The 27,925-nt window shown below is 36.4% G+C and overlaps 1 protein-coding gene across 4 annotated transcripts in view; it reads left to right on the top strand.

Annotated features, from left to right (window-relative positions):
• Znf385d (zinc finger protein 385D) overlaps nucleotides 1–18,787 on the top strand; it is an 843,102-nt gene extending 824,315 nt beyond the window's left edge. For all 4 annotated transcript variants that reach the window (XM_058586568.1, XM_058586567.1, XM_046467733.2 and 1 more), the window contains 4 exons: nucleotides 2,944–3,177; nucleotides 12,490–12,668; nucleotides 13,741–13,842; nucleotides 15,786–18,787. In XM_058586568.1, coding sequence (XP_058442551.1) covers nucleotides 2,944–3,177; nucleotides 12,490–12,668; nucleotides 13,741–13,842; nucleotides 15,786–16,019 — 749 coding nt within the window. In that variant the 3' untranslated portion in view covers nucleotides 16,020–18,787. The remainder of the gene's footprint in view (nucleotides 1–2,943; nucleotides 3,178–12,489; nucleotides 12,669–13,740; nucleotides 13,843–15,785) is intronic.
• Nucleotides 18,788–27,925: the final 9,138 nt, after the last annotated feature.

Below are 27,925 nucleotides of genomic sequence, written 5' to 3'. Positions count from 1 at the left end.
TTGGGGGAGGCGGAACACAGAGGTAATTCTCATCACATTATATGTTGTTAACATGATCATCCATTCAAGACTATTTTAATGAGTACATATCATTAGTGTATATGTATTTGGTAATTTGGTTCCCATATTAAGGAAAATCCGTTTGCTATATTATTATTTTGTATGCAAAGTATAGAGTAGGTGATTCTCTTTGAATAATGTATAATCTTAAACTATATTTACCTTAATTTCTTTTCTTTTAAAAGTCCCCTTTATTACAGATATAACAAAGGTGATTGAAAAATCAATGTCTTGTTATAAATTATTAACAATCCTACCTTTATGGAATCAATGTCTATATATTAAATTTAAAATGAAAAATGTGGTTTTTGTGTTTCTTTTTCAAAGGCACTGCAAGCTTAGAAAATAATATATCTGTGCTTAGCTACGTGGTCAAAAGTGTGCCACAAAATAGAAATATGGGAAATGAAGCATTTTGCTGTTAATTCCCCTAAGCCTGTCTCAAGCAAGGAACTTGCCAAAGCAATGTTAATACTTCACTAAGCCCTAACCATAGAGAATCTAGTGCTTCTAATCTTATAGTGTCTTTTAAATGTGCCTTATCCTCTGGGGTCAGCGGAAATACTGATGCAGCTGTCACAGGGATTGGAGGATGCGCGGCTTTGTTTTTTCTGTACTTTTTTTTTTTAACACATTTTACCGTAAATAAGAAAGTTGCCTTCAGATGAATAGGATCTATTTTATGTGCCATTTCAGATTGAGACATTAAATAAATATGTCAGTTTAGACAAAAAGTTATTTAGAAGGATCCCATTACTAAAGAAATTTTTAGCATCTTTAATTTAAATGAAATAAATACCCACCACATCCCACTCTTTCTTCAGTATGTAACCAGACTTTAAATATAATAGCTACATTTATGTTCAGTCAGAACATTTATTATCAGAGTATTTTTTTACCCCCGCCCCAAACCCTGATTTCCTTATTCCATGAAACAGTATTCCCTGACTTAATATATTCTACTTGTGTGACCTTGGAAATCATCCTTAATTTCTAGAATTTTCTGATTTTCATAGCTTTATGTGAAGGTTAAATGAAATTATTTTCTAGGTATATAAATTTTTTTTTTAAATATATAGAGCACTTAGCAAATTGGTCACTAGTGAGTTATTCAAAGACACATACACAAATGCTTTCAAACCATAATTTCTGATTTATTGAAGGGCAATAAATAGCTATAGGAGCATGTTAGCATTGTGTTTTATACCATCTCTAGGTTGTCAAAGATATGTTCAGGTTGTTCTCTGATATTTTAATCATGTGACCTTAGCAGGAAAATAAAAACTAATCAGAAAGTGGATCTCTCAACATTCAAGGGAATGGAAGTGTTCTAACAGCAAAAACTGATGGTAGAGTAATTTTATTATTTTTTTTATCCATGGTGCACCAATTTGCAGTGTGACATATTTTAAAACAGAACTTATGAATATTATCCATTATACTGGGAAACAATCTTAGCTGTTAAATAAGTGATTAAAAGTGTGTGACGTGTCAGGCTAGGGAAACAAGATCCAGATGAATATTACTATAGAAGTGTCCTTAACAAGGGCTGATTTTTCATCGCATTGGATAGTGTTTCTGATGCCATATTTAGGAAAGTAGCAATAAACAACGTCAGCTTTTATTCCCACCTCTACACGTGGATCTAGTGGATGTCCAAGTTAAAAGGCATGTTGAATGGCACTCAGCTCATGATGATTGAGCTAATAAAAAGTAAATACTTGGGTAGGTAACAAACCATTACCTGCAGACCACTGTCCCTTGTACACACTGCCCAATCATGAACTTTTCAGTATGGTATTAAAGAGTGACCATAGAAGCATGTGAAATGATATATGGAATGGCAGCTCTGAAAGCAGCTGTAGCCACAGAGGCCGCCTGGGAATATAGAATGAAGTAGGTACAAGAATAGATAGAATATGAGTATAGTGCTCACTTGCAGATCATTCCTGGACATGGCAAGCATTGCTAATATCATGGTGATTGGCATATTTGGGAGGAGAGCTATGTATACCCCAGTGAAGTTAGGACGAGGTAATTTTGCTTTGAAGGTTGATCTCTCCAGATTTAGTATCAGACATTGGAGCCAAAAGGGTTCTTGGGTTACAGTGCATCCACACGTTCATGATCATCACACTCTTAAAATGATGTGACTAATGCATGCTGTGACTAGTCTGTGAATTCCTCATCAAGAGTGGCTACTGATGTTTGAATATTTGTGTCACAAACTTCTGCCCACAGAAGTCTGATACAGAGCATGCATTTAGTAAACACGATGGAATAGAATTTCTCTTATTTTGGTATCAATGTTATTGTACTCTGTGTTGAATTATTAACTCTTTGTAAACAGAGCAATGGCTTTTCTGAACTGATAATCTAGACAAAGCAATTATGACATCAGGGTTCCATATTTATTTTTCCTAAAAACCAAGGAAATACAGAAGGGAAATAGTCAAGTAGTAAGGAAAAAAATAGAAAAATATTTATAAAAGCATTTACTCTCTATTTTAGTTCTTAAAAAAGTCATCTATGTATAAATGCATGTGTACAAAGTACAATAGTATAAATATTATGTTCAGATAATATGGCAAGAGAAATTTGTGGGCTTTTTTTTTTAAATCCCATAGAGTATTTTTAAAAATTGTGTGAATATTTTTAAATCTCTGTTATTTTGTAGACTCATCTGAATGTTTTATTTCAATATACGAAATTAAGTGTGGTCATCAATGCATATTTCCTCATGAGATGATTGATACATAGTTGACAAGCAGCAATTGCTAGCTGCTGTTGTGGTTATTAGCAGAATGTAATATTAGTGATATGTTTCCAAATAGGGAAAGACGATACTACTCTCACCCCCTTCCTATGGTATTTTGAATGCAGACAGTACTGCAGGGACACCAGCAATATCAACGTCGACAAGTGTGGAAATCCGCAAAAGCAGTGTTATGACACCTGAGATCACCTCTAAAGTGGAGAAGAGCCCCATGACAGCCACTGGCAACAGCTCGTGTCCTACTACGGAGACTGAGGAAGAAAAGGCAAAACGGCTTCTTTACTGTTCCCTATGCAAGGTCGCTGTCAACTCCGCCTCACAGCTGGAGGCGCACAACAGTGGTGAGATGCAGCCATTTCTTTTCTGTCTCAACAGCTCTGCAATTATCTTCCTCTGAATAGATTAGATCTTTTGCAGCAGGGGACAAAGGGGTGGCAGAAAACTGGCAATTATTACATGGTATTCATTAACCATTAAAAAATAAAAATGGCAAGCAAAATGTCATTTGTATAGGTGCAAAGGAGGGTTTATAGGGCTTGCAGGCCCGTGTGGGGTATGTGAGTGTGTGTGAGTGTGTGTGTGTGTGTGTGTTTTATTAAACATAAGGAGATAAAACGTAATTCTAAAATATGTTCTGCATTTATATGATTACTTATGCACTTGCATGCATTTGCTTCTAAAATGAAATTTTCTAAAACCATACCTATGCTATGATTGCAAAATGTGGTTCTACAATTCCATTTACTTTTGGCTAAAACCCCTCTATTAATGATTTTTATGGCAAATCGTGCTATTTGGGTTACATCTATGTGATTTTGACAATTAAACTTAAGAAAACATTTATTATGTGCAGCCTCTGAGATATGATCTTTACTCTTCCCACAACTGAAACATATTATTCTTTCCATTTGAGGTTCAGAGAAGGAAAAGCATGTGGCCAATTAAGTGACAGGACTATGATTCAAACCCAAGTCCCTCTTCCTTGAATATAACACTTTAAAGCAGAAAAGGAAAATACTGGAACACTGACAAGTTACGACAAAAATGCTCTCTGGATCTATTTTGGTTCCATCCAGCTGCTGTGTGTGTGTGTGTGTGTGTGTGTGTAATGTATATATCCCCTTCTCTCTCTCTCTTTCTGTGTATGTGTGTACACACAAATATCAGCTTTTCTCTAAAAACTGGGTTGATTGCCAAGATCAACGTTTCTCTGAAAGACTGGGTGCATTGCCAGGATTCTGTCAGCAACTATAAAAGAAGTAGAATCATTTGTGAATCATGCCCTGAGTTAATATTGCAGCTGTATGTTGAGTCACTGACCAAACTGTTGTGCTGCAGGGTCATATTCAAGTATTGACTTCAGGACTCTAAGGAGTAATTGCAGATGGAGAACAATGACTCCAGCACACATCCTCCTTCTGCATACATTAACTGCAGTCAGGGAAAGTTCATGAGTTCAGGAGCTGAAAAACACAGGAAAGCATCTGGCCCCAAGTCAGAATCTACTGCATGTAGATTTGCCATGTGTTTACTCATGCAAATCCTTTCCCCCCTCCCCCTTGGATGCTGGAAAGTTCATCTGTTGCTCAGAAATTCTTGATCATTCCACAGAGTGACAGAAAAACGCATTCAGTTTGAGGGGGGAATCAATTTTGATAGGTAAACCATGCATGCCCTTTGAGGTTGGAGTTTGCTGATAAGAATTTCAGAGTCTTTCTTGAATTCTTATCGGAAACATCTCATGAAGAAGCAGAAGAGTTACTTATTTGATTATATCACACCAGGTCAACATTTTTCATATTCCAGTTCTATGGTCCTTCTGTCTGCCTTGAGTGTCAACAAAATTACCCACGAAGCGTTTAAAGTATATCTTCCTGGGCAATACACCTGGGGATTCTGATGACTTATACCCAAGGCTTGGGAAGCTGTAGTTTTGGGGAAAAGAAAAAGGAAATACTTCCATTGAAGTTTGCAGACAGAGCTGAGAGTGACCCAAACAATCTCTTCTGACAGTTTGAGAAGGTGAACGTAGTACTTCACCCCTTACCTGAGTCCCTGTAGAGGACAGTTCCCAACAAAATGTCAGCCTGATCTAAAGACTTCAGCCACTTCCCTACTTCATTCAGGTTGCTTCTTGGCATTTCTCATCCTTATCTTTCCCTTTCTGAGTCTTTTTTCTTTTTTGAAAGACCCAGACCCGAATCCTAATGCTCATTGCAGACCTTGTCCTAGACTTGGACTAGTGAGTGGTGTCAGGACTAGAGGTGGCATAGGAAGAAGAAAAAGACTCAAGTCAGTGGTCTCTGACCTCTTTGCTCCACTATGTATGATCCCCCAGCTCTGCTCTGTCATCCATAACTGCAGGTCTGCTGAGAGGCCCCACATGTCTGGACTTCCTCTGGCTGTAACTATATATAAATTCAGTCCTGTGTCCAAACAACAGCCACTTGTACTTGGGTTGCTCTGCATCTTTCCCTTGGGTCTGCTATAGGGGAACCTATGAGGCAAGTGTGAAGAATAGAGGCTAATGCCTAATGCCCTGCCAGGATAGATTGAACATAGGATTGCTGTAGTGTGCTCTCGTTTGGATTCCCACAGAAGCAGATTCTGAGACAAGGTTTTGGGGACAGATAGTTTTTAGGGAGGTGAAGGATACAAGTTGGGGGAGTGGGGAAAAGAAAGAGGGAAGGGAAGACAGCCAATGCAGGACACATCATTTAGCTAGTGACCAACTTGGGCAGCTGGAGCTCACCAGCCAACACCATTAACTTCTCAGTTCACACTCTGCTTCACGGCTTAAACACAGCTATTTCAATTGTTCAGAGAGAATGACAGGATCAAATTAATTGTTTCTTCATATTTATAATCATTGTGCTATCATTGTTTGTTTAAAATCTGTTTGCATTTTAAAAGGACATAGGAGGGGTCAAATGTATGAACTGTGCCCTTAGTAAATTCAGCCTTTGAAACTGTTAATGAACTTACCTGATGAAACCAAAACTTACAACTGAATTTGTGTGTATCTAGGGCTAATGTGAGGTTTATTTGTAAGATAAGTAAGAGCAATGCGGTGATTTATTATAAACTGAATCTTAACAGTAACCCCATCAATTGCTTAAAATATAGACTAACAGTATTTTTCAGGTGTAATACTTCATCACTGACATTCTAGAGTTTCTGGCTTGTGGTACCAGTAGAAACAGGCTGTCTTGTTCCTTTAGTCCATTTAGTTATGGTTTTCTGGATTCTTTTTAAATGCAACCTCTCACTGTCTGCTCTCAGCGAAGATCACAACCACTGCCCCATCTTAGGACTCCCTTGCCCCCTATCCCTCCAAAATCACTTTAAAGACTTCTCAGATTTTTGCTAGAGTTTTATTCAAATACTGCCTGTGGTATGGTTCAACAGAATGAAGTAGAAGTGATTTAGCTTACTTTTACCCTCAGGTATACACATCACCTTACTTGAACCTGGGCAAGGAAATTGTCTTCTATGGGCTCTTTCTAGCTCTTTCTTCTCCCTGTCTTCAATGGAGTTCCAAGCCATGTGGCACCTCTTAAGGATCTAATATTACAGCACAATGCGGAGCGTGACCACTGCTGCGTCCCACATACTTAGGGGTCAAGTGTGTCTTTCTGTTTGCTTTTTCTTTTTATTCCTCATTATGGCGGAACCATTTGAAGTTGCAGTTATTTGATTTGTATTCCATAGATAGCATAGGCACACAGGACTGGAACAGAGGCATTCCTGCTTTGATATTTTAAGAATATGGGAAGAGAATATGCAGTTTAAAAGCCAGAGCTCTTCTGAGCTTCCCAGCAGGACTCACAGGACAGTCTACAAATGCTAAAACCACCTTGAAGAGGACCTAGTCTCTTTAGGAGAGCTGGAACCCCCTTGCAACTTGTGTGTTATAATCCAAGTTATTACAAAAGATGTGGTTTATCTTTTCCCTTAAAGAAATTTCCCCCAAATATCCTATTTGTTTAGCTAATTTTTATGGTTTTCTCTGTGTAACGGGGAAAAGAGTTTGACATGTTTTATAGTTAAAGCTTATTACTAATTTGGGCAGATTTTTCTGGTAATTACTTGAAGCACTAACACTTAATAGTTTTCACTCAGCTCATTCCAGTCTTGCTATCCCTTGACAGAGCTTATTCTATCCCTCACTAAGTTTTAATGTACAGAAAATATCACTATCAGAGGACAGACTCTACTAAATTTAAAAATGCTTGGAGATTTCTAAACTTTTACCTTGACAAAGCAATGGTGTTATGAAGGAGAAAGAAAAGAATTTAGTAGGGTACATGGAGTGCCCTAAGTTATCTTTAGAACAGTAAATGCATTTAATATAACACTCAATAGAGCAGATCATTTCCTTTTCTATAACTGAGGACATTGAGGTACAAAGAAATTGAAGATCCCTCACAGTTAATGGAGGCAAATTCTGACATGTGCAGTTCAAAAACCAGAGCTCATAATTCCTTTTACAAATGAAAAAATAATAATAATTTCAGTGTTTATTTTATTAATCTGTACTAAGATACTACTAAGAATAATTTCAGTGTTTATTTATTAATCTGTACTAAGATCTAATACTCAAACTAATTTTTACTGATTATCTAACATATGTTAGGCACACCCTGGTCTCTTTCCCTTCTTGGCCACGGGGTAAGAGGTCTTGTCTATCAAGAACTCCCACCTTGATGCTGTGCCTCACTGAAGGGTCCAGAGAACAAGGACAACCAGTCATGGACTGAAATTTCCAAAATTATGAGCCCCAAAAGATCTTTTCTAAGTTGCTTATCTCCAGTATTTCATCATGCTGATGGAAAGCTGGCTAACACATACCTCCTTTTTTCTTCCTGCCTCTACATGGTATATTTGAATACTAGAGCTGAACTACCTTGTATGGTAATCATTAGCCTCAGGAAGCATTCAAATTTAAATTAATTTCAAGTTCAGTTAAATCTGTTAAATTTCATTTAAAAAGTATAAAATAAATAAAACTAGTTTACACAAAAAGTAAACAAAAAACGTCTGCTTTTGCAAATAACTGTCATATCTCAGTTTCAGTGTGGAAGTGTGACTGATTTGTCTGTCGATTTGAGTGCAAATTATGTGAAAACTTTTTTTTTTTTTTTTTGCTAGGCTCTCTTGTGGAGTGGATATTAAAGCCGTATGGCATCTGTTGCACTTTTAAGGGCTGTGTTTTTAAGGAGATGAGGTGGACACACAGGAAGATGGATCCAAGTCTCCTGGTGCTCCTATAGTCAGAATTTGAAGGCACTCTGGATAAGAGAGACTTCCTAGTGCTTGATACTTCTCCTCACCTGCTATATTTCAAGGGTTACTGCTGTTTGGATGCCATGGTTTCACATTCATCTCCTCAGCAGACCCAGCCATGTGCTTTGTCCACTGCATCCCATGGCCTACAAAGCTCTTCCCTGACTCTCATTGGTCAGAAGGTCCCCATCCCAACTTCATAGCTTTCCCTCTAAGGCTTTTTCTAATGCCCAAAACACAGTTCTCCTTACTCTGTTCTGACTTTTCCTTTTCCTTGTCTCTACTCTCACCTCTGTATATTAGAGCTTCAGTATATTACTGATAAATCAGCAAATTACTTTCAAACAGGGAACTAACAGAAATAACATGATTTTCTAATCACTTGGGGCATTACTTAGTCATCTGATATCATGGATGTCCATTTAGGTGCTTAATGTTTGTGGATATGCTGATAAAGTAGCCAAAGTATTTTTTCTTTTCTGTAAGACAGAATTCAGATGCAATTAACATGGAAATTACATATACATAGGGGATCAGGGTAATAAAAAGTTAATTTCATATTTAAAGGTGCCAAGAAGAGCACATGGAGGCTTATGGTGTTAATTATTCAAATATAGGTTCAAGAGAGTTGGTTTATGATGCTATTCTCCTAAATAGCATAAACAAACACATAAAAAAACAAAACACCTTTGTACTTTCCTGCTTGTGTGGATATTGACCACTTTCCTGCTCACTCATCTATAAACTGAATCATTGAACTTGTCATTGAGAAGGTAACTAAATTATTGTTGGCAGTTGCATGGGTTAGTTAAGGATCCGGTCAAATGCTATTAAATATAACTGCATTCATGGGCATTCTGGAGAACTAAACTTTAAGGTACTGAAAGGTGTTTAATAGAGGGGCAAATTTTATAGGTGATACCAAGATAGATTTTCCTATAAAATAAATCTCTCTGAAAATAACATTGTGATGTTTAGAAAGTTTGTATCAAGAGCCTTAAAAATAGCCATGTTCTTCATCCCTAAGGTCCAACTTATGAAATCTAACCCAAGGAAAGATCAGATGTGTGATGAAAGATTTAACAAGTATCATGCTGGTTACAGCTTAATTACACAGGAGAAAAGCAAATAACACAAAGATCTAATCTTAGATAAATGGTTAAACATATCTGTTGCAAATTCTATGTTAATATTAACAATCATGTATTTCTAAAGGCATATATAATTCCATAGGTATATTTATACAGTGCCACTTTGCCTAAGTTATCCAAACTCTATTAGTGTTTGATATACCTCTTGTTGGTAGAATTACGTTTCTTGTTTTCTTTTTGTTAAATTTTTCTCTGTTTTCCTAATGACATACTAAATCATTTCTGATGACAGATTTATTTATTAATTAAAAATCATTTGTCAGTGTTCCTTCTTCCCAACCTTTTCTTTATACCAATACCTAATTGAAGGGCCAGCTATAAAAACTGTCATAAGATGATGGGCATGAAGGATAAGCCAAGCCCCTTCCTCTGATGTGACTTTGATTTGTACAAATGTGAGATCAGTGTCTTGTCCAGCTAAGCAAAAAGTGAAATAAATGTGGGATTTCCTGAAGCCTTATGACTTGCCGAATTTAAACCCTAGTCCAAATATAGTTTCTCCTTTCAGAAATCATGAAGCTTCAAATGAAGGTTACGGTCAGTGTCAGCCTTTTAAAAGTAATAAGAGGAAAGCAGTCCACTTGGCTTCTTGCAGATTCTCTCCTCAGAGGAGGAATGAGTCAAGTGCAGACACAGACTGGCAAGTGGCCACAAAGGAGGGCACCAACTTTGCAAGATGTTTACAGTGTGCTAAAGCCAGAGGTGCTGCCACTGGCTATTACAGAGCCAGGGCTTTTCCAAGCATCACAATTCAAGGAGCTCTCCCGAGCATTGCAAGGGGGAAAAAAAAGTGGTGGTGGGGGAGTCTGAAAGACCCAAATTAAAATCCAGTTTTAAAGATTGTATGTACATTTAAAATTGAAAATTAAAGGTGCTGAACAAAGATTTGTATGTAACTGCATCCAGAGAGCTTGGAAGTTCTTAGTAGATTCCTAAGGACTTAGCTAGGATTCTGCTTTCCAATTACAAGAAACTTCAAGTAAGTCTTGCTTTGTGTTCATATATAAGTAATTTCACCTATCTGAATCTCTTTGCTGTCTCTAATATGGGAAGACTAATAGCACTTAACTCATAAGGCACCTGTGAGCAAGGAAAAAAATTAACACAGCATCTGAAATGTATTGAAGATTCTATAAATATGAATTAAAACAATTAATATATTTATACTATTAATGCACATTTTATGTCTCAAAAAATAAGTCTTTTAAAATTCAGTACACTTTTACTGAATTTTAGCTGTATTTGGAAGAAATACACCTACCCTTACAGCCTATGCGAGCTTTAAGATCTTACAAAGCAATCTAATAGCTCATTAATTACAGCTGACAATCTGTTTTTAAGTGCATGAGGTTGAAGCACCTTAAAGTTCAACTCTGTCTAATGATGAACGGTAGTTCCTCCACCTTCCATCTTGCAGCACTTGTAATCTTGTGTGTGTGTGTGTGTGCGCGCACACATGCGCACAAGCACCCCTTATCCACCAAAGACCAGTTCCGAATCAAATGATATGAACCCAAACTGAACCAGGAGTTCCTCGAGAAAGTCAAGATCTGAATTTTTTTTTAGTTAATCTTGACCCTATGAATGCTTCTCATTTTGACTGAACAATCTGCATGAGGAGAAAATTTGTTTATGAATTCATCAGTTGGCATAAAGAAGTTTGGATTGCCATCTGCATATTTGCTTCTTGCTCTCTAGGACTTATTTTTTATTTTGGCCCTGCTCTCACTTGTTCCATCTTCAGACACACTGGGAAGCAATTGTGCTTACTGAATCACGAGGGAGATGACTCAAACAAACCTCAGTGAGGTACCACCCCCCCCTGACGGAGCAGTCTTGTGGTTCCAGGCGCCTGTTCCTCTAGTCTTGGATGATGTTGACTTCTTTTCCTTTCCTGGATGTGTTGTGATTTGAACATTTTAATAACCATGCATAAGAGCATAGATATTCCAAGAGAGCAACCTAAGTTATATGAATGAACGTTTTATATTGAATTGGTAAAGATATAATCAGATGTATATACTTTATATTGGCCTAAATGAAGTTATGATTATTTTGAATGAGGGAAACATGGCTTTAAAGTTTCTTCATGCATTTACTTCCAATTTACCATGATATAATCTGCACTTACCTAGAGTATCTCTAATATGGCTTCCTTGTTAATATTAAATGATTTTACAAAGCTGGCACATGGCTTAGAAGTTGAGCTTTTTGTATGTTTGTAAAACTGACCAGTATCCTAATAAATACAAATAGAAATGAAACAATAATTTAAAATGTTTAAAAATCAGAATAGCCGAAAGAATATACAAATGATTGTAAAGGAAAATATCATTGGAAAAACAAATCACCCAGTGGGAAAAATAAAGAACACTTAGTTCAAAATAGAAAGAAAAGGAAAAAGAAATTTTGAACAACTTTTTAAAGGAAAGCTGCCATCCCAAACTGACTATGTAAGTACAGTGATCTCAAAAAATAATGTTCATAGTTGATAAGCACAGCTATATTAATTATGTTATACAACCGAAGGATGTTACTGGTTTAATAAAAAGAAGTGCTTGTTTGTAGTGTGTCTGCATAATCTGAGCCTACCCTTCATCTTCTTGGTCACTTATTCACATATGAAATTACATAGCCAATCAGTGAGGGCTTTACCATCCTAATACGGCTTTTTGTCAGAGTCATTAAGATCTTTTTTCTATTGCTCTTCCTCTTTGAACCTAAAATATATAGCGAAGAAAGCTTGTTTGTATTCTGTTTAGAAAGTGGATATTTAATTAGTGCCACCTCTGTAAACATACTATGTTTAAAGTGATTACATTTGTTACACATCGCCTCCAACTCTACCTTTAGCAACCAAATCACTCTTCCTCATCAGCTATCATTTATGTCTTATTAGCATTAAGAGGAAATGAAACTGAGTCACACCCATTTAATTTTGCCTCAGGGCTTTCAGGTTTATTTTTTATATGGAGAATGCTTGTTTCTTATATGGAACATTTAAAATGATTAATATTATACCATAAATTGTATAAAATATAACTTAATATTAATTTTCTATATGCATGACATGAACATATTTCAGCCATAATCCCTGGAAGAAACTGCATTTAAGCAAGTCCTGTGATTTTGTTTTTATATTGTTTGTTGAAATACATGCTCGCTAAGGCTTTGTCCCTCTCTTTTTATTCCTTTTCTCCTAAACATTCCTGGCAGGTACTAAGCACAAAACCATGCTAGAAGCCCGAAATGGAAGTGGGACTATCAAAGCCTTTCCTCGGGCAGGAGTGAAAGGCAAAGGACCTGTCAATAAGGGAAACACAGGACTCCAGAACAAAACGTTTCACTGTGAAATCTGTGATGTGCATGTCAACTCAGAAACACAACTTAAACAGGTAGGCAGCAACATGTTCAAGGAATGAAATCAAACAGGGGACACTTATTAACAACATGTGCATTCTGCTTTCCTGCCTTCTCATTTCTGTCTCTGTGCCATCCATCCGTCCATCCATCCATCCATCCATCCACCCATCCACCCATCCACCCACGTGTCTTCTATTCATGCTCCTTAGTTATTTATGCTCATTTTTAGTTGCTGGAGGGAATGCTAAAATGCAGTGGCTTCTAGGAGCTTTTGGAAATTGTTGGCAGTGGGTTTGTACTATTCCTGCATGTGAACAGTGGGAGGAGAAGGGATAGAAGGTCTTTACCAGGTTTCCCACACAAAAGTGTAGATTTTTGTTAAAGGTCAATTTGCAAAATTCCATTTTTACTTCTTTAGATCTTTGCATGCTGTCACTAATTTTATACTGTGCCATTATTTTATTGTATGTTCTTTGCTACATGGTATTGTGCTATATTTCCAAATCTTGCCGCCACCTGCTAAAGGGATGTCTAATCAGGTTGCATTCATTTGTACTTTGAATAGCCTTTTAAAGAGATCAGTTGTTCATTTCCAACTGAAGGCCAAACCCTCGTGTTGTGTTGTTTTATACGTATATATGAGCTATTTTGCTGATTTTATGCACCCTAGTTATTTATCTTCAGAATTTAAGGGGTTGACATTTGGCTATACAAATATGAGGATAAATATTGGTATGGAAATAAATTCATGCTTGCCTGGGCATCTTTGTTTATTTGCACATAAAATTTCTTCAGACATTTCCTTTCTTTTGTAAATAATTTTAAAGTGGTGGGGGCGCGGGGGAGATGTGCAGTGATAAGGCAAAAAAGCTGGGAAAAACATAAGACCCTTCTATTTGTTAAAAATATACTAAAATGGATAGCACAAAAATGTATCTCCTCAAGGTATCAAAATCCAAGGGCAAAAGTGCATACTCTTTTATTTTTGTCTTTCTAAAACTTTCATGAAATAATTATTATCTTTTTTCCAGGTTAAAACAATATTTGCAAATATTTTGGGGGGATGAATTTGTAAAAGCTGTAATTTTTAATTGCCTTTAATAGCACATTAGCAGTAGAAGGCACAAAGACAGAGCTGCTGGGAAGCCCCCCAAACCGAAATACAGTCCTTACAACAAACTACAAAAGACAGCACATCCGCTGGGGGTGAGTATCATTTCTGCCTCCCAAAAGATAGCATGATGTGTCTTTTAATGTCCCACATTCTGCTGAATATATGTACACATTTTTTTTGGAAGGGGGGATGAGTTACTAAATAGACTAATTGTTTTTATATTCCAACTTCTGCTCCACCAATGGACTTATTGGTCTCATGATTTGTTTCAGGATTTTGCCACCTTTAGCTACAGCTCAGTATTCTATCTATTTGTGTTGGGCTCAGGTTTATCTTAGAGCACAGGGAAGGGATCAGCGCCAGGTTGTTTTGAGTCCAGCGAATAGTCCTATGATATGTCATCCTGGTGTTAGTGAAAACTTTTAGGAAAGAAGGTTAGTGCAAAACAAATTATTAAATTGTCTTTTTAACATGTTCAAGAGAGAAAGCCTTGGTGATGGTCTCAATAATTTTCCATTTTTAAAACACAATCTCAAGGGTATACCTTAATTTTATTATTCATCCAAGGACACTGTAAAAGGTCTGGGGAAATGTATCCTGAGAAATTCCCTCTCCCTATTATTCCAGGAATAGTTTTTTTAGATTAGAAAACATAGTAGGGTAATGTCCTGACTGGGATTGTTTGGTAGGACTTTAAGGGCAATCTGTGAAATCCTCTGACATTGTAGGCTATAATAGGCTACCCCAGGATAGACTGACCTAAAGACTTTAATAGGATTGCTCATTTTATACGAACGAAGTCACTTTACTTTTTTGTGCAGAAACATTTCTTGCTGCCTTAGGAGACTGAATTCTGTGCAGAGTTGATACTTCAGCACTGCTAGTCACAACCTTCAGTGCCATCTCCAGCCAGCACAGATGGCAGCTTTGACAGGCGACAGAATGATACTTACACAGAGCAGTCAAAATCGTGTTACAATTAGAATCGAAACCCTCCTTTTCAAAATTAATTTTATTTATTTTAATTAGGTATACATGACAGCAGAATGCACTTTGATTTATTGTACACAATTGCAGCACACCTTTACATTTCTCTGGTTGTACACGGTGTAGCGTCACACCATATGTGCAGTCATATATGTACCTAGGGTAATGTTGTCCATCTCATTCCACCATATTTCCTGTCCCCAAGCACCCTCCCTCCCCTCCCTCCCTTTCCTCCACCTTAACCAAGACTGTGTTACTGTTTCCATAAGTGGGAACATTCCATCCAGTGAGAACAGGTATCTTAGAACTGGTATCTTTCTCACATTTCGTTACATGTCACTGGATTAACTGACTTTGTAGAAGAAGATTGAGAGAATGTGGTGACCATTTTCACACACCCAGCAAAGAAGACAAGGGGCAGGGAGGGGGAGTCAAAATTTGGGGAAGATAGTTCACTTCTTTATTGAAGGTAAATGTTTGTTATTTTTATTTCCCTTGAATAGTCCCTCATCCAACAGGAACCACATTCCGTATGCTACCTGGTTTACATGCACACTGGAAGAGTCTAGTAGCACTGGGAGCAACAATGACCCTCTTTAAAAATGTCTATTCCTTGAAACTTTATGTGTGTGAAAAGAATGACCTAAAATGTTCCTTTTTTTTTTTTCTCAAGATGAATACGTTCCCCTGAATATTTTCTGACCAGAATAAAATAAGGTTCCTGAATACTTTTCTGGGTGACTCTTAAACATCCTTGGGTGGCTGTTTTCAGCCATCTCTAGTCTCTTCCTAAGGGAAAGTATTCTACACTTTCCATTTCTTTTATTGTCAATTTACAAATGCAAGTTCATCTGTGTAGTTGTTCAGTACTGTGTTTTTGTTTTAATTTTTTAATTTGCTTTAATTAGTTACACATGACAGTACAATGATCTTGACATATCTTACATTTGAATCAGATGGGATGTGTTTTTAAAGCTGCCTACCATTTTTGGATTCTAAGAACAGACTCCCAAAGTTTTGTTCTTGTCCTATTCTCTCTTTATTGCAGGTGAAATTAGTATTTTCAAAAGAACCTTCAAAGCCATTGGCTCCCAGAATTCTACCCAATCCCCTGGCAGCTGCAGCAGCTGCTGCAGCTGTGGCAGTGAATTCTCCCTTCAGTCTCCGAACTACTCCAGCAGCCACGCTGTTTCAGACCTCTGCACTCCCTCCAGCACTCCTGCGGCCAGCGCCAGGACCCATTCGGACCACCCACACTCCTGTGCTGTTTGCTCCCTACTGAATTCCAAACAGGAGTCATTGTACTGCAATAATTTTTCAAAAAACAAAAACAAAAAAAAAAAACAAAAAAAAGTAAAACAAAAGAGAACTATGCAGTGTTTATTTATAGTTTAAAGTATATCTGAAGAGCCAGGACTTTTGATAGTGAAATGAAAAGATTATTAAAAAAAAAAAAAACAGGGTGGGAGGGGTTTGGGGGGAGGGAGGGTGCGGTATCTTCTCCAAATTAAAGCATTCCTCTTGAACATTGATTGTTTTAGAAGTGATCTCCAGCATTGACTTGTAGTGGTATCTAGAACTTCTGAAGCCTCTGTGACTGTGCTTTTGGGCACCCATTTCCCCTGCATTGTCTTCTCTGCTTTACGAAACAACTATACATTGTCTAAGGGCATTAACTGGTTCCAATGTATATATAATAATTTACTCTGTAGATTAAAATAATATGAAAAAAAAGAAAAAAAAAACATAAAAAACAAAAGCAACACTGTGAATAGTAGTACCCCGTGCTGGTCCTCTTGCTATGACAGCAGTTACTGGGTATTTATCCCAACAAAAGTAGATACAGTAGATGTCTTGTAAAACAATAGTGCTGTGTCTCAATCTATGCCATTAGGTTCTAAAGAATCGCAAAAGGTAGAACGAACAACTATTTCATACCAGTAAGCAGTAAAACAATAAACACCAGATGGTGTCAAAGGGGCCTCTCTGGTTAGCATTTTCCCCCACACCTCTCCAGCGTGGAGTTAGAACAGGGCTATGCTTAGAGGTGGGAAAGGCATTCATAATGATAAATTTTTTTACCAAACACTAATTCCCCACCCTGAAGAGGTATTGCTGGAAACAGGGAAGCATGTGTAGTGAGTCTTTGTCTGAACACAGATAAACCCATGTATCATGGGTGTTTAGAAAGAAATCAGTACAACTATTCAGTTTCAAGGACAAGGAGCAATCTCAACCTCAGATAATAATGCTAAGTCTTTCATGTTAGTGCATAATCTGATAAAAAACAGAGAATATTGCATCTCTGCAATATCCCCTTTATATCATACCAGTAGGGTTGTCTCAAAGATTTCTCTCTTCTTTAAGTATTGATGGTAGAATTAAGCATTAGCTAATGTTATGGGTTTATTATTGTTTTTTAGATTTCCTACTGAGATGATATAAACTATTAATATATATTTAAATGTTAGTAACAACAATAAAAATGAGTCTGACTTAATTGCACAATGATGACGTGATGTTAAAAAATACTGGTAAGTTCCACTAGACCATCATTTCTCCAGTGGAGTTGTGAAATTCTGATAGCCTTTGAGATTCACCATAAAGCTGAAAGAAGTTGATGTTTTACCTTTAAAACAAGATTTATCAGGGGTATATATAAATATATGTATATTGTATATATGTTAGAAAGATTAAGAGAATAACTTATAAAAAGAAAATCTATATAAAATAATTCTATAACCATTCAGTGTTACATGTTATCATTAAATTGGTAACAAATGGCATAAAATAGCTGTGCCTTTAATTTGTGATAAAGGCTATTTGCTTTTTCCCATAGAAAGCTGACATATACCTATCAATATGGTGGGATTTGATGCAGCCAGTCTGTTGCATTGAGAAGAACAATGGCACTCAATCTTAGAGCAAGGACAAAACATGTACAAATCAATCCTATGTGATTTAGAGAAAAAAAAATTATTTTTGGAAAGGTTTTGTAAAGACTATTTAAAAATATAGGGAAGGGCTGGGTGTGGCCTTCTTAAAACTGCTCTTATCTAAACTAGTAACCTTTAGAGAGAGGTATAAAGAATCAACATGAAACCATTGGAAAGATAGGTATTTATCATTTGTCATTTTATATTTAAAAACATCCATTAGTGTTCTTGGTGCTCAACATTAAACATGGTCTTTGGAGTACATCTCCATTATCTAGCTATAGAAATTTGTCATCTAAGTGTGTCTTTAAAGCTGTTGTTATATATTATTTTGTTAAACAACCAAATGAAACAAAAAAAAAGAAGGAAGGACAGGGAATAAGAAAATGTACTCCATCAGTCTTCTGGTAAAGAGAATTTCAAGCCATGCCTCTCTGATTAAACATATTGGATAGCGTTAAATTTGTTTTTGCAAGTATCTGGTGATTTTGCATTTACCACTATCTCTACTGTAGTTTTATAGCAAGTGTTTTTTTTTTTGTTTTGTTTTGTTTTTTGCCTAGAGACTCTGCTAATTCAGCCAGGTGAACAGTTAGTTACTCACGAGTTTTGTTAATTTGGGCTCTGTGTCTCCCCTATGTGACCTGCTTCTAACCGTCCTGGACTTTGGTCTCCTTTCTCTGCTCTGTCAAATATTTTGATCTTTCCTAACATGATGCTGAATCTCGATACAACTATCTTTATATCTGATAAGGCCTCTCTTTCTGTTGGAGAATTTGATGTTAATCAAAGCCGTCTTACTATATAATGTGCTTTTGCTGTTCTTCCCCATTTTCACCAAAGTGAATAAGCCAGTCCACTAGAAGTCAGGGCCTGTGGGATACACAGAGTCCTGGGTTATCGAGTGTCACTAACTTCAATGATTTGCTGGGAACAAACAAATCAGCCATATTTTTCTCCATCAGCCATATGAGAAAACTCAGAAATACCTGGATCCCTTCTGCCTCTCTTCGCCATGGAACCATTTTTGTTTAAATGGTCTCTTAAATTGGAGTTGTAACCATCAGTTGTCTTTTATTCACTACCTAATAAAGGATGAAGCCTAAACATAGAACTTACGGCGGATTCTCTGTGAATTGTTTCCCCACACACACTCCACATATTTATCAACACCAGATCAACATCTATTATAGTCCCGACTGTAGAGCTGAATCTCTTTCCCTTAGGGAGCATTTTTCATGAATAAAGATTGACAATTCAGATTGGTCAGCGCTGGTGCTATGAAAATCCCCAAAGGTGGTCTGACTCTATGGTTATTCCCATGCATCACCCCCATTGGCAAGGAAGGTGATTGAGTAAGCATCTTGGATTTCATTTGAAACAAATATAAATGCATTGCAAGAGCCAAATGCTGCTGGAAAAAGCATTGTTGCACCTCATCCAGAGGGAAATGGGAAACAGTTGTTGGGGGAGGTACTGTGTTTCTCTTCTGAGAAAACAGGTGATTACACATGACAAATTGCACCTCTCACTCGCTCTAAACTTTGAAGAGTAGTTGTTTAGTCACATAAGCAAACACAGTTGGCTTTTGGCAAGTTATATTACCACTGCTTCCTCTGAAAGGATTGCTATCTTTAGGTACAATCGGGCGACACCCTTCACTCTTGCAATAGTTCACTGCCATTATCAGAGATATAATTTTGTTGACAAGGAGCTACTTAAAAAGGAGTATTTATACACATTTGGGAATTTAAAAAAAACCAAAACAGGAAATAAGTTATTAAGGATTAAAAGGCAATGAAAAAAATCAAAGTACATTGTGGGTATGCTCCTACAAGTTTCTAAGGCACAGGACTAATAATAATAGACCTGGGCATTTATTTCACTTATGATTAAATTCATTGTGTCCACACCCATGTCACGTTTCAACATTTCTGACATCAGAAAGCCTAAAAGATGATTGAAGTAAGTAGTCTTCCTTAGAAACTGAATTGTAAGTAAGCTTCTTCCTTAGAAAGTGAATTGATGTGCAACTACCTTTCTGTCCATAAGTACAGATGGCATTGTAAAAGTAACTACGCAAGAAAGCAGCATGAAATGGCATGAAAGGGAAAGCAGTGAGACTGCAGCCTTTATCTCTGACCAGCTGGGTAAGTTTCAATGGTCAGCGGATACCTTGCTCGAAATTTCTTCATCAGTAATAAAATGGGTGAAGGGGACTAAAGGCTAAGCTGGTTGAATGTTTTAGCACTTTTGAAAGCCCATTTCTCTTGTCACCTCAGCAATAAAACTTGCTCTCCTAGAGGTAACAAAATAGCTACTCAAATACTTCCATGTATCCAGAGAATGATTTTGTATTCTTTTCTATCCTGGGTGTACAAAGCGGATCAGTCATCTCAGTCAGATGTAGATCCACCAATGAATATTGGAAGAGCTGCTAATTCACTTACTATTCACTTGTTATTACTGGACTTATGCCAAAAGTCATGTAAGATGTTCTGCCTGTCTTTTCCCAATCTGGATTAATTAATTCAGAGCAAAACCAATCCTGATAAGAGCAGTTGGAAGCCAGCAGTGTGGTGTGGAATGAAGCAATGGATCGTTATACCTCATCCTATTACTTTTCTTACACTTTCTCTCATTAGTAGAAACAGGTCCCATCTGAACCATAACTAATTCTCCCCCTGAGTGTGCATGTATTTAAGCTAATTGCCACCTTATTAAGACCATTTATTCCACAGGGAGAAAAAAATCAGGTATAAAATCCGTCATTGTTGCAAGAATTATTTGAACTGAGTCCCGAAAGGGTCTATTTTACCTAATAATTGCTGTTTGTTTTTGTTAAATGAGGAGATATATTTCTGGAGTGTTTCTCCTGGTGTTGGTGTGGTATGCTTTCATAACTAGACAAGTTTCTGTCAGAAGGTGAGATGGATCATTTAGTGGCAGGTTTCCATTGCCTATTTGCTAGTTCTGAGAGTGGTTTCAGGCTTACCGAGAAAGATGAGTATGTGGATAAATCATTCTCAGATGGCCTACAAGGTTGTTACTTCCCAGAATGGATTTATGGCTCAGCAGAATGATGAATAGCAATGGGAGGAAGATTCTACACTGGAAAAATCTCCATGTACTCCTGGATTAGAAGGTCATGAATGGGGACAGAGTTTAAAGAATTCTTTGAAGGGGTCATCAGTGCACAGATGTGAAAGAATTGAGAAATACTTCCCATTTGCAGGCCTTTTATTCCCCTTCTCAGTGATTGAAATTCATTCTTCTTAATTGGTTGAATTGACCCTAGAAACTGACAAACATATTTGAAGTCAAATTTGATCATTAATAAATGTGATTGAGTTGAGTATGTTAGAGTGTGACCAAGTTTACTGAAACAATATAGAATGAGGTCACATTCATTTTATGAATGAAAGTTCAGTTCTAAAGAAAATTTCCAAAGAGTAGGACTAAACTAAGTTGTGAACAAGGAAGTAGAAATTAAATTTAGTCACCAATTCTAAAATTAATGCACGCTTACACACACACACACACACACAGAGAATTTTAAAAGTGTGACTCTGTATTTTTATATCGTCATTTTTTCAAAGTTATGACAAATTGTTTTCCATGATTAGGTTGGTTTCACACTAAGAAGAGAAAGTTTAATTTCATACTTGGAATCTTAATTATTTTAGGGTGTTGGAGGTGTTAAAAGTAGATATAATGTCAAGTACTATGTTGTCTGACAAGATTATTATGCTAGCAATTTGAGTTGGAAAATGTAATTGTCATTTCATATAAGCTACAGAGTTTGAGTGTGGAATCTGAATCCTTATCAAGTCTTCAGTTCTTGGTAGTGTGCAGAACATGTTAAATTGGACAAAAGAAAATTAGCAGAGAGAGATTACTTTATCAGAGACTCAGATTACATTTATGGAAACAAAGATATTTTTTAAAAAGTCTCTCAGATGTAGGATTGTTCAACATAAATTCATTGAGAAACAAATGTTACAGAGTTTTGAAGCCATAATGAGAACATATGGAATTTTATTAACCAAAACAATAAGTGGGTTTTATTGAGTATTTGTCAACCAACAATTTTATTGTGTAATCTTAGTATAGGACACCAAGGTTAATAATGGGTAAAAGCTAATATCAGGTGAAGACCCCTCATGAATTGCTTTGTGTCTTTTGTGACTTTGAGCTAAAATTACTACAATTGGAAAAGAAATTAAGTTCTTGAGATTCTGGAAAGTATCACTTTTGTCAAATAGGAAGAGTTTCTTGTGATGACATCTCCTTTAAAAAAAATAAGATAACAGAAAAATATGTAGAAGTATTGGATAGTTGGGGAAAGCCTGGTGGCCAAGGGATATGGGCACAAGGTTGAACACCACAGAACAGTGAACACATGTGCTGGCTTCACCACAAATTATCTGAGGCAACTGAGCTCATGATTCTCTTCTGAAAAACCTAGGAATAATAATCAATCATTTGACAGAAATCTACTGAAATACAAACGAAACGAAACTTCAGTTAAGCAAGTCATTTGTCACTTAAATTAGTTCCAAAATCAAAACTTTATTTGTATAAATTTGAATAAGATTGTTTTAAAATGCAATTAATATTTATACTATTCAAATTCCCACATGTTGAAATGAAACCCATCTGATTCCAAAGCTACATCATATGCAGTTATACTAGGTACTCTGTTTTGTCCTGTAAGTACTTAATGTGATGTTTTTAAAAAATAATTATATGAAAATGGAGCTATGCACTAAAAACATTGCTCTTCTTGGGGAATTTATCAGTCATGTTATTTTCATTACTTTTATCAGTTTCTTATCAGTATCTCATGTCAGTTTCAACTAATTGTAGTGAAACATTTGTGCTGATAATATTTGATTTATTAGAATTTAATAATTAATTTTAAACTAACTCCCAAGAGTGATCAGAGGAAAATTTAATATTGGTCACTGTATGGTGAAGTATTCAGCTTTTACAAAACTAGATGTTTGGCTATTTTAAAATGGTTATTCATATTCATATTCCTAAAGTACCTGTCAAATGGATTGAGTGATGACTGCTTATTTATTGACATGAGCCAATTTGGACTTTAGTCTCAAGACATAAAAATAGCTCAATCTACATGAATTTGGTACAAATTGAAGGCAGTATTTTTTTTCTTTTTTCTGACAACAGCTTCTTAATGGAAACCTTGGTATTAATGTTCAAAAAAGTGAGTAATATTCTTAAATAAAAAATAGGCTGTGATTTGTTCAATGTGTTTATGACACTTCAAAGAAACAATTCAAGGGGAAAATATTCATGAGATTTTTTTCCTCCCTTTTATTCTCATGACCTAGAAAATGCAATCAGAGCTCTGTCCAATAGTAGCCTCTTGGCAAAAGGTTTGATAAGGTTTTACCTGATAGCAATAATTCCTCATATTTGAAAAAGCATTCCCACAAATATTGAAGAGAGGCATAGTAGACATAGCTATCTTAAGTTTACACAAACAACCAAACAAACATGCAAAACAGGATCAAAGAAATTGACATCCAAAGGTATGGGATTCTGATTTACTAGTCAGCTATAACAATGTCACCTTAGTATACAATTTCCATGTTCCATTCTCATCTGCATAGTTTGGAACTTGAATTGAGCACCAGAAGCCAAAAATTCTCAGGATGCAATTTAATTTGTGAGACTTTATCAGTCCATGCATTGATCATAAATTATTTTATTCTTTATGTCTTACCAAATCATGCCGAATACCTTTCATCAGAGGTTCTATATGTCCCCAAGTAGGCATGGAAACTTGAGGTGGGATTGTGTGTGTGTGTGTGTTCTACACTATGATGGTTGAAAGAATGATGATTACGTTTGTTATTGTTACAATCATTTTAATTATAAACTCAAAGAATTGTCCCTTGTATGCCAGTGAAATGCTAAACTAAAAAGTAGTGATCATAATCAGGGCAATTCGCATAACTTGTTCTATGCTGGTCTTCTGTTTTAAGTCATGTAATAAAATCTGCTTATATGTCAATTGCTTCCCCCACCCCATATATCATGTAATAAAATCCCCCGTATGTCAATAATTTTCCCAGTATGAAATGAAGCTGCTATCAGTTTTGTCGACTCAGAAATGTAAAATATAGCACATTTTATTCTGTCTGTGGTCCTGTACTATGCTAAATTTGCAGCTGTGAACAAATTAATCTTTATTTTTATCAGGAATTCTTGAAGAACTTTTCAGTTTCAATAAAATAAAGACACTAGTAATATTTTTATGTGACAAAAGCTCCCTGATTCCTTCGCAGCTCTAGAAACATCCTCAGCCATTATCTCCTCTCTCTGACAATATCAAAATTGTCCAGGTAAATGTTGCATTGCCTGTAGTTTCAGGAAATTGGTGCATTTATGTATTTATTCTTCATTTAGTTCATGAAATGAAGACGGTTGCTTATTTTTCCTCACCCTGTAGATAATCCATAGGCAATATATTCATTTTGGGAAGTAATTTTCCTTCTTAGTTTATGTCCTAAGACTTGGTGAAGAATACTACAACAAATTATATATTCTACATGTTCCAGATCACTTATTTGAACATCCTCCCATTTTGAGAAGTACAGCAAACCTACATATTACAGTTGTTCCAGGTGCCAAGTAAGACATAGTGACTCACGGGACATACATCTAATGACTACATCTCGTAAGAAATGTGTTGTATGAAAGGAAAAAGGTGACATATTTTATTTTTATTTGGTTCTGACTATGCCTGTGTCATTTGTCTCTTCCCCCTACTCTCATCTTTAAACTGACCACTTCATGACTCAATTAAGTATAAGGCAGAATAATCATGTTACCTACAACTTTGAAACATTGTGGCTGACTTTTGGTGAAATAAAATTTTAGTGCAGATAAGAAGTTTAAAGGTGATATTCTAATTTTCCATTGGGCTAGAAATTATAAAATTTTAATAGGTCCCAAAAATCTCAAAAGAAGGAAAGTATGTGCATATATACATATATACAGAGAGAGATACATGTATATATGTGTGTATATATGTATACGTACATCTATCTATCTAATATATATATATATATATATATATAGAGAGAGAGAGAGAGAGAGAGAGAGAGAGAGAGAGAATTCCTAATTTTGGGAGGGGGCGGGGACTGAGAGCCCTAGTAAAGCATTCCCACTAGGACATTATTAGTGGCAGTTGAACTAGGAATGCACCCTCTGGATAAAACAGAGTTTTACAGTATCCTCCAATGCACTAGGGGCTCTAGCCATTGCTTTCTACCAGATCCTGTAATATTCACTTTGCAAACCCCACCATAAGTTATTGGTTCTCAACCATCACATCTGTTTTGCCCCCTAGTTTCCAGAGTTCTCCCCATCCCTCAACCATACCTTCCAATTAAGTATCGCTTGCTCCATCTTGGAATGCCTTTGATTCTCATGCTGGAGAGTCAACTTCAACGAGGAGAAATGTTTTGCAAACTTTCACTGCAGTCAAGGTTTCTTTCACCAGAATTTGACCTGTGACAAATCAATGACTGGAATGTGTGGGAGTATCTTAGAGTTGGAGCCCAGAAAAATATTTGGTTCAGGCAATGGCTATCTGTATTCCAGAAAGGGATTCTGGCATTTTCTTTGAGTTTCCCTGCAAGAGGGTTTGGTTTCTGCTAATGGCAGAACTTGGATTTTCGGAAGAAACACTAAGCATGTTTCATAGGAAAATGAATCATTATCTTCTTTATTCTTTCATTAAGTCAAATATGAGGAGAATTTCAGAAATAATACTACTTGGAAACACAGATTTGCTAAACACATTTTGATTCTTGAGTGCGCTTCTGACCCTGTCCAACAAATATATGTAACCTGCCAGATCATCAGTTTGAAAAGAACACATACAAAAGAATTCCCTTTACTTTTGAAATAACCTCCACCCCGCCTTACATTTAGGAATAACATTTTAAATATAGAATTATTTGTAGCCTGCCAACTATCTATTTTTTTCATCTGCCTTGGCAATAAACTGACCCCATACCATTGACATATTAGTATCTATAGTTTTGAAGTTGCTGATCATGTAATACCAAAAGTCTCTTTCATATTGTTTTGCTCTGAAATAAAAATTCAGTGCTGTTCATAAGATTCTGTTGAGTATTCTAAGCCAGGAGCCCTTGCCAAAGCTAGATTTGGAAACTTGAACAACATACAACTTCACATTTTTCAAAGTGTGTAATCCAGGCATTGTGAATAATTTCTGGCCAAGCCCTGGGAAATTGTCCATGGTCTTTCTAAACATAGCCTGGGAATTGTTATGCTGAAGCTCAAACCAAATGTCAGCTAAGGTCTGATGCTGGGGAAAACAATTAGAACATTACTGAATTACCCTCCTGTTAAAGAGTTCACCTTCAAAAGCTAATTATCAGTTTATCATGTTTTATTCATTAATTGAAATTATTTTCAAGAGCGTCAGAGCATTTCAGGTGGGTTGAGTTATACTAGAAAAGACTACATAAACATACCCTCTGCAAGTTTGTGATTTATTTAGCCACGGATGCAGGACTTAATGGAAGCAAAATGCTATGTAGGATAGCAGAAAATTAAGCCTACTTTGGTCAGTGATTCCTCTGTTTTTCTCTCTAGATTCTTTCTGGGTAACTAGTGGGAGAAATAGAGTCACAGCTGCTGGAGACACTTGGTATAGATATGGTTCTCCAGATTTATAAAGAAAACCAGTTTATACTAAATCTCTAACATTGTATACTAAGGCACACTAGTTTCCTTGGGTTACTAAAACAAATTATGATAAATGTGGATGGCTTGAAAAAAATGGAAATTCATCATCTCATTGTTCTGGAGGCTAAACTCATAGACTCTCTTTTATGAGTCTCTTTTAGATTCTGGGAGTTGCTAGCAATTTTTTGCATTCTGTGGCTTATAGATAGATACATGCTCCAGTCTCTGAATTTGTCTTCACTTTGGAATTCTTCCTCCATAGTTTAACATCATTTTCTGTGTCAGTCTGCTTTACATCGCTATGACCAAAATACCTGACAAGAACAACTAAGAGGAGGAAAAGCTCACTTTGGGATCACAGTTTCAGAGGTTCAGTCCATCATCATGGGACTCTATTGCACTCAGCCTGAGCTGAGGCACAGCATCATGATAGCAAGGCATGGTAGTGAAGAATCACAGGGAGCAAGGAATACCAAGGTCCCACCACCAGAGACCTACTTCCTCCAGCCACACCCCATCTGCCTATAGTCATTTCTCAGTAGTTCATTGAAATTGTTAATATATCAAATGGATTGACCCACTAATGAGGTTATGGCTCTCATAATCATTTCACCTCCTCCATTGCCTAACAAATGAACTTCTTAAGATTGGCACCATAATACCATAGCATCTTCCCTCTGCATGTCTGTCTCTTCTGTTCTGATAAGGACACCAGCCAGGTTGGGTTTAGGATCCAACCTACTCCAGTGTGTCCTCATTTTAACCGAAGTAATTACATTTGCAAAGACCCTACTTGTAAATAATGTCACATTTTTAGGTTGTAGAAGTAGGTCTTCAATATATCTTCTTGGGAGACAAATCAACCTATGACATTGGGCTTACCTCACCTTTCCCAGAGAATTTACACTCAAAATTTTTATCATTCCCTTTGGAAAGGATATTTATGATCTAAGGACTTAGATAGTACATGAGATAAACTAGTACCACAACAGATACCACCTTTGTCACTGCAGTTTAGAGTGACAGGCAAGCAGAACAGGGCCCTGAAAACTATCTTTGTCTCTAGAAATCTCTACAATTTCTCAAAAATTCTGTTTCTTGTTGTCCACACCCAATCCCATTTTCTTAGTTTATGTCCTATAAAAACAGAGGCTCTTATGTTCTTGTGGCTTATAGACATAGAGAGAGACTAGAAGAGACTCATAAAAGAGAGTCTATGAGTTTGGCCTCCAAAACAGTGAGACGATGAATTTCCATTTTCTTTTTTTTTTTTCCAAGCCATCCACATTTATTGTAATTTGTTTTAGTAATCCAAGGAAACTAGGTTCTTAGGGTTCTTGTGAAAGTTCTTTGCTACCGAGGGAAGGCTCTCAGGTGAAAAGGAATAAAGGAAGCAGAAGAGGGTGAGGGAAGAAAGCAAAGGGTTATTTTTGGATTAGTCTCATGGGAAGTTCTAGATATTTTTAATAATTCTATAAAACAGTAAGTGATCGTTAGT

This window comes from Marmota monax, unplaced genomic scaffold (genome assembly GCF_021218885.2).
Source record: "Marmota monax isolate L192 unplaced genomic scaffold, Marmota_monax_Labrador192_F-V1.1 WCK01_AAM20220418_F8-fsc00152, whole genome shotgun sequence".
NCBI lineage: Eukaryota > Metazoa > Chordata > Mammalia > Rodentia > Sciuridae > Marmota > Marmota monax.
This window is presented reverse-complemented; position numbering and strand designations above follow the sequence as displayed.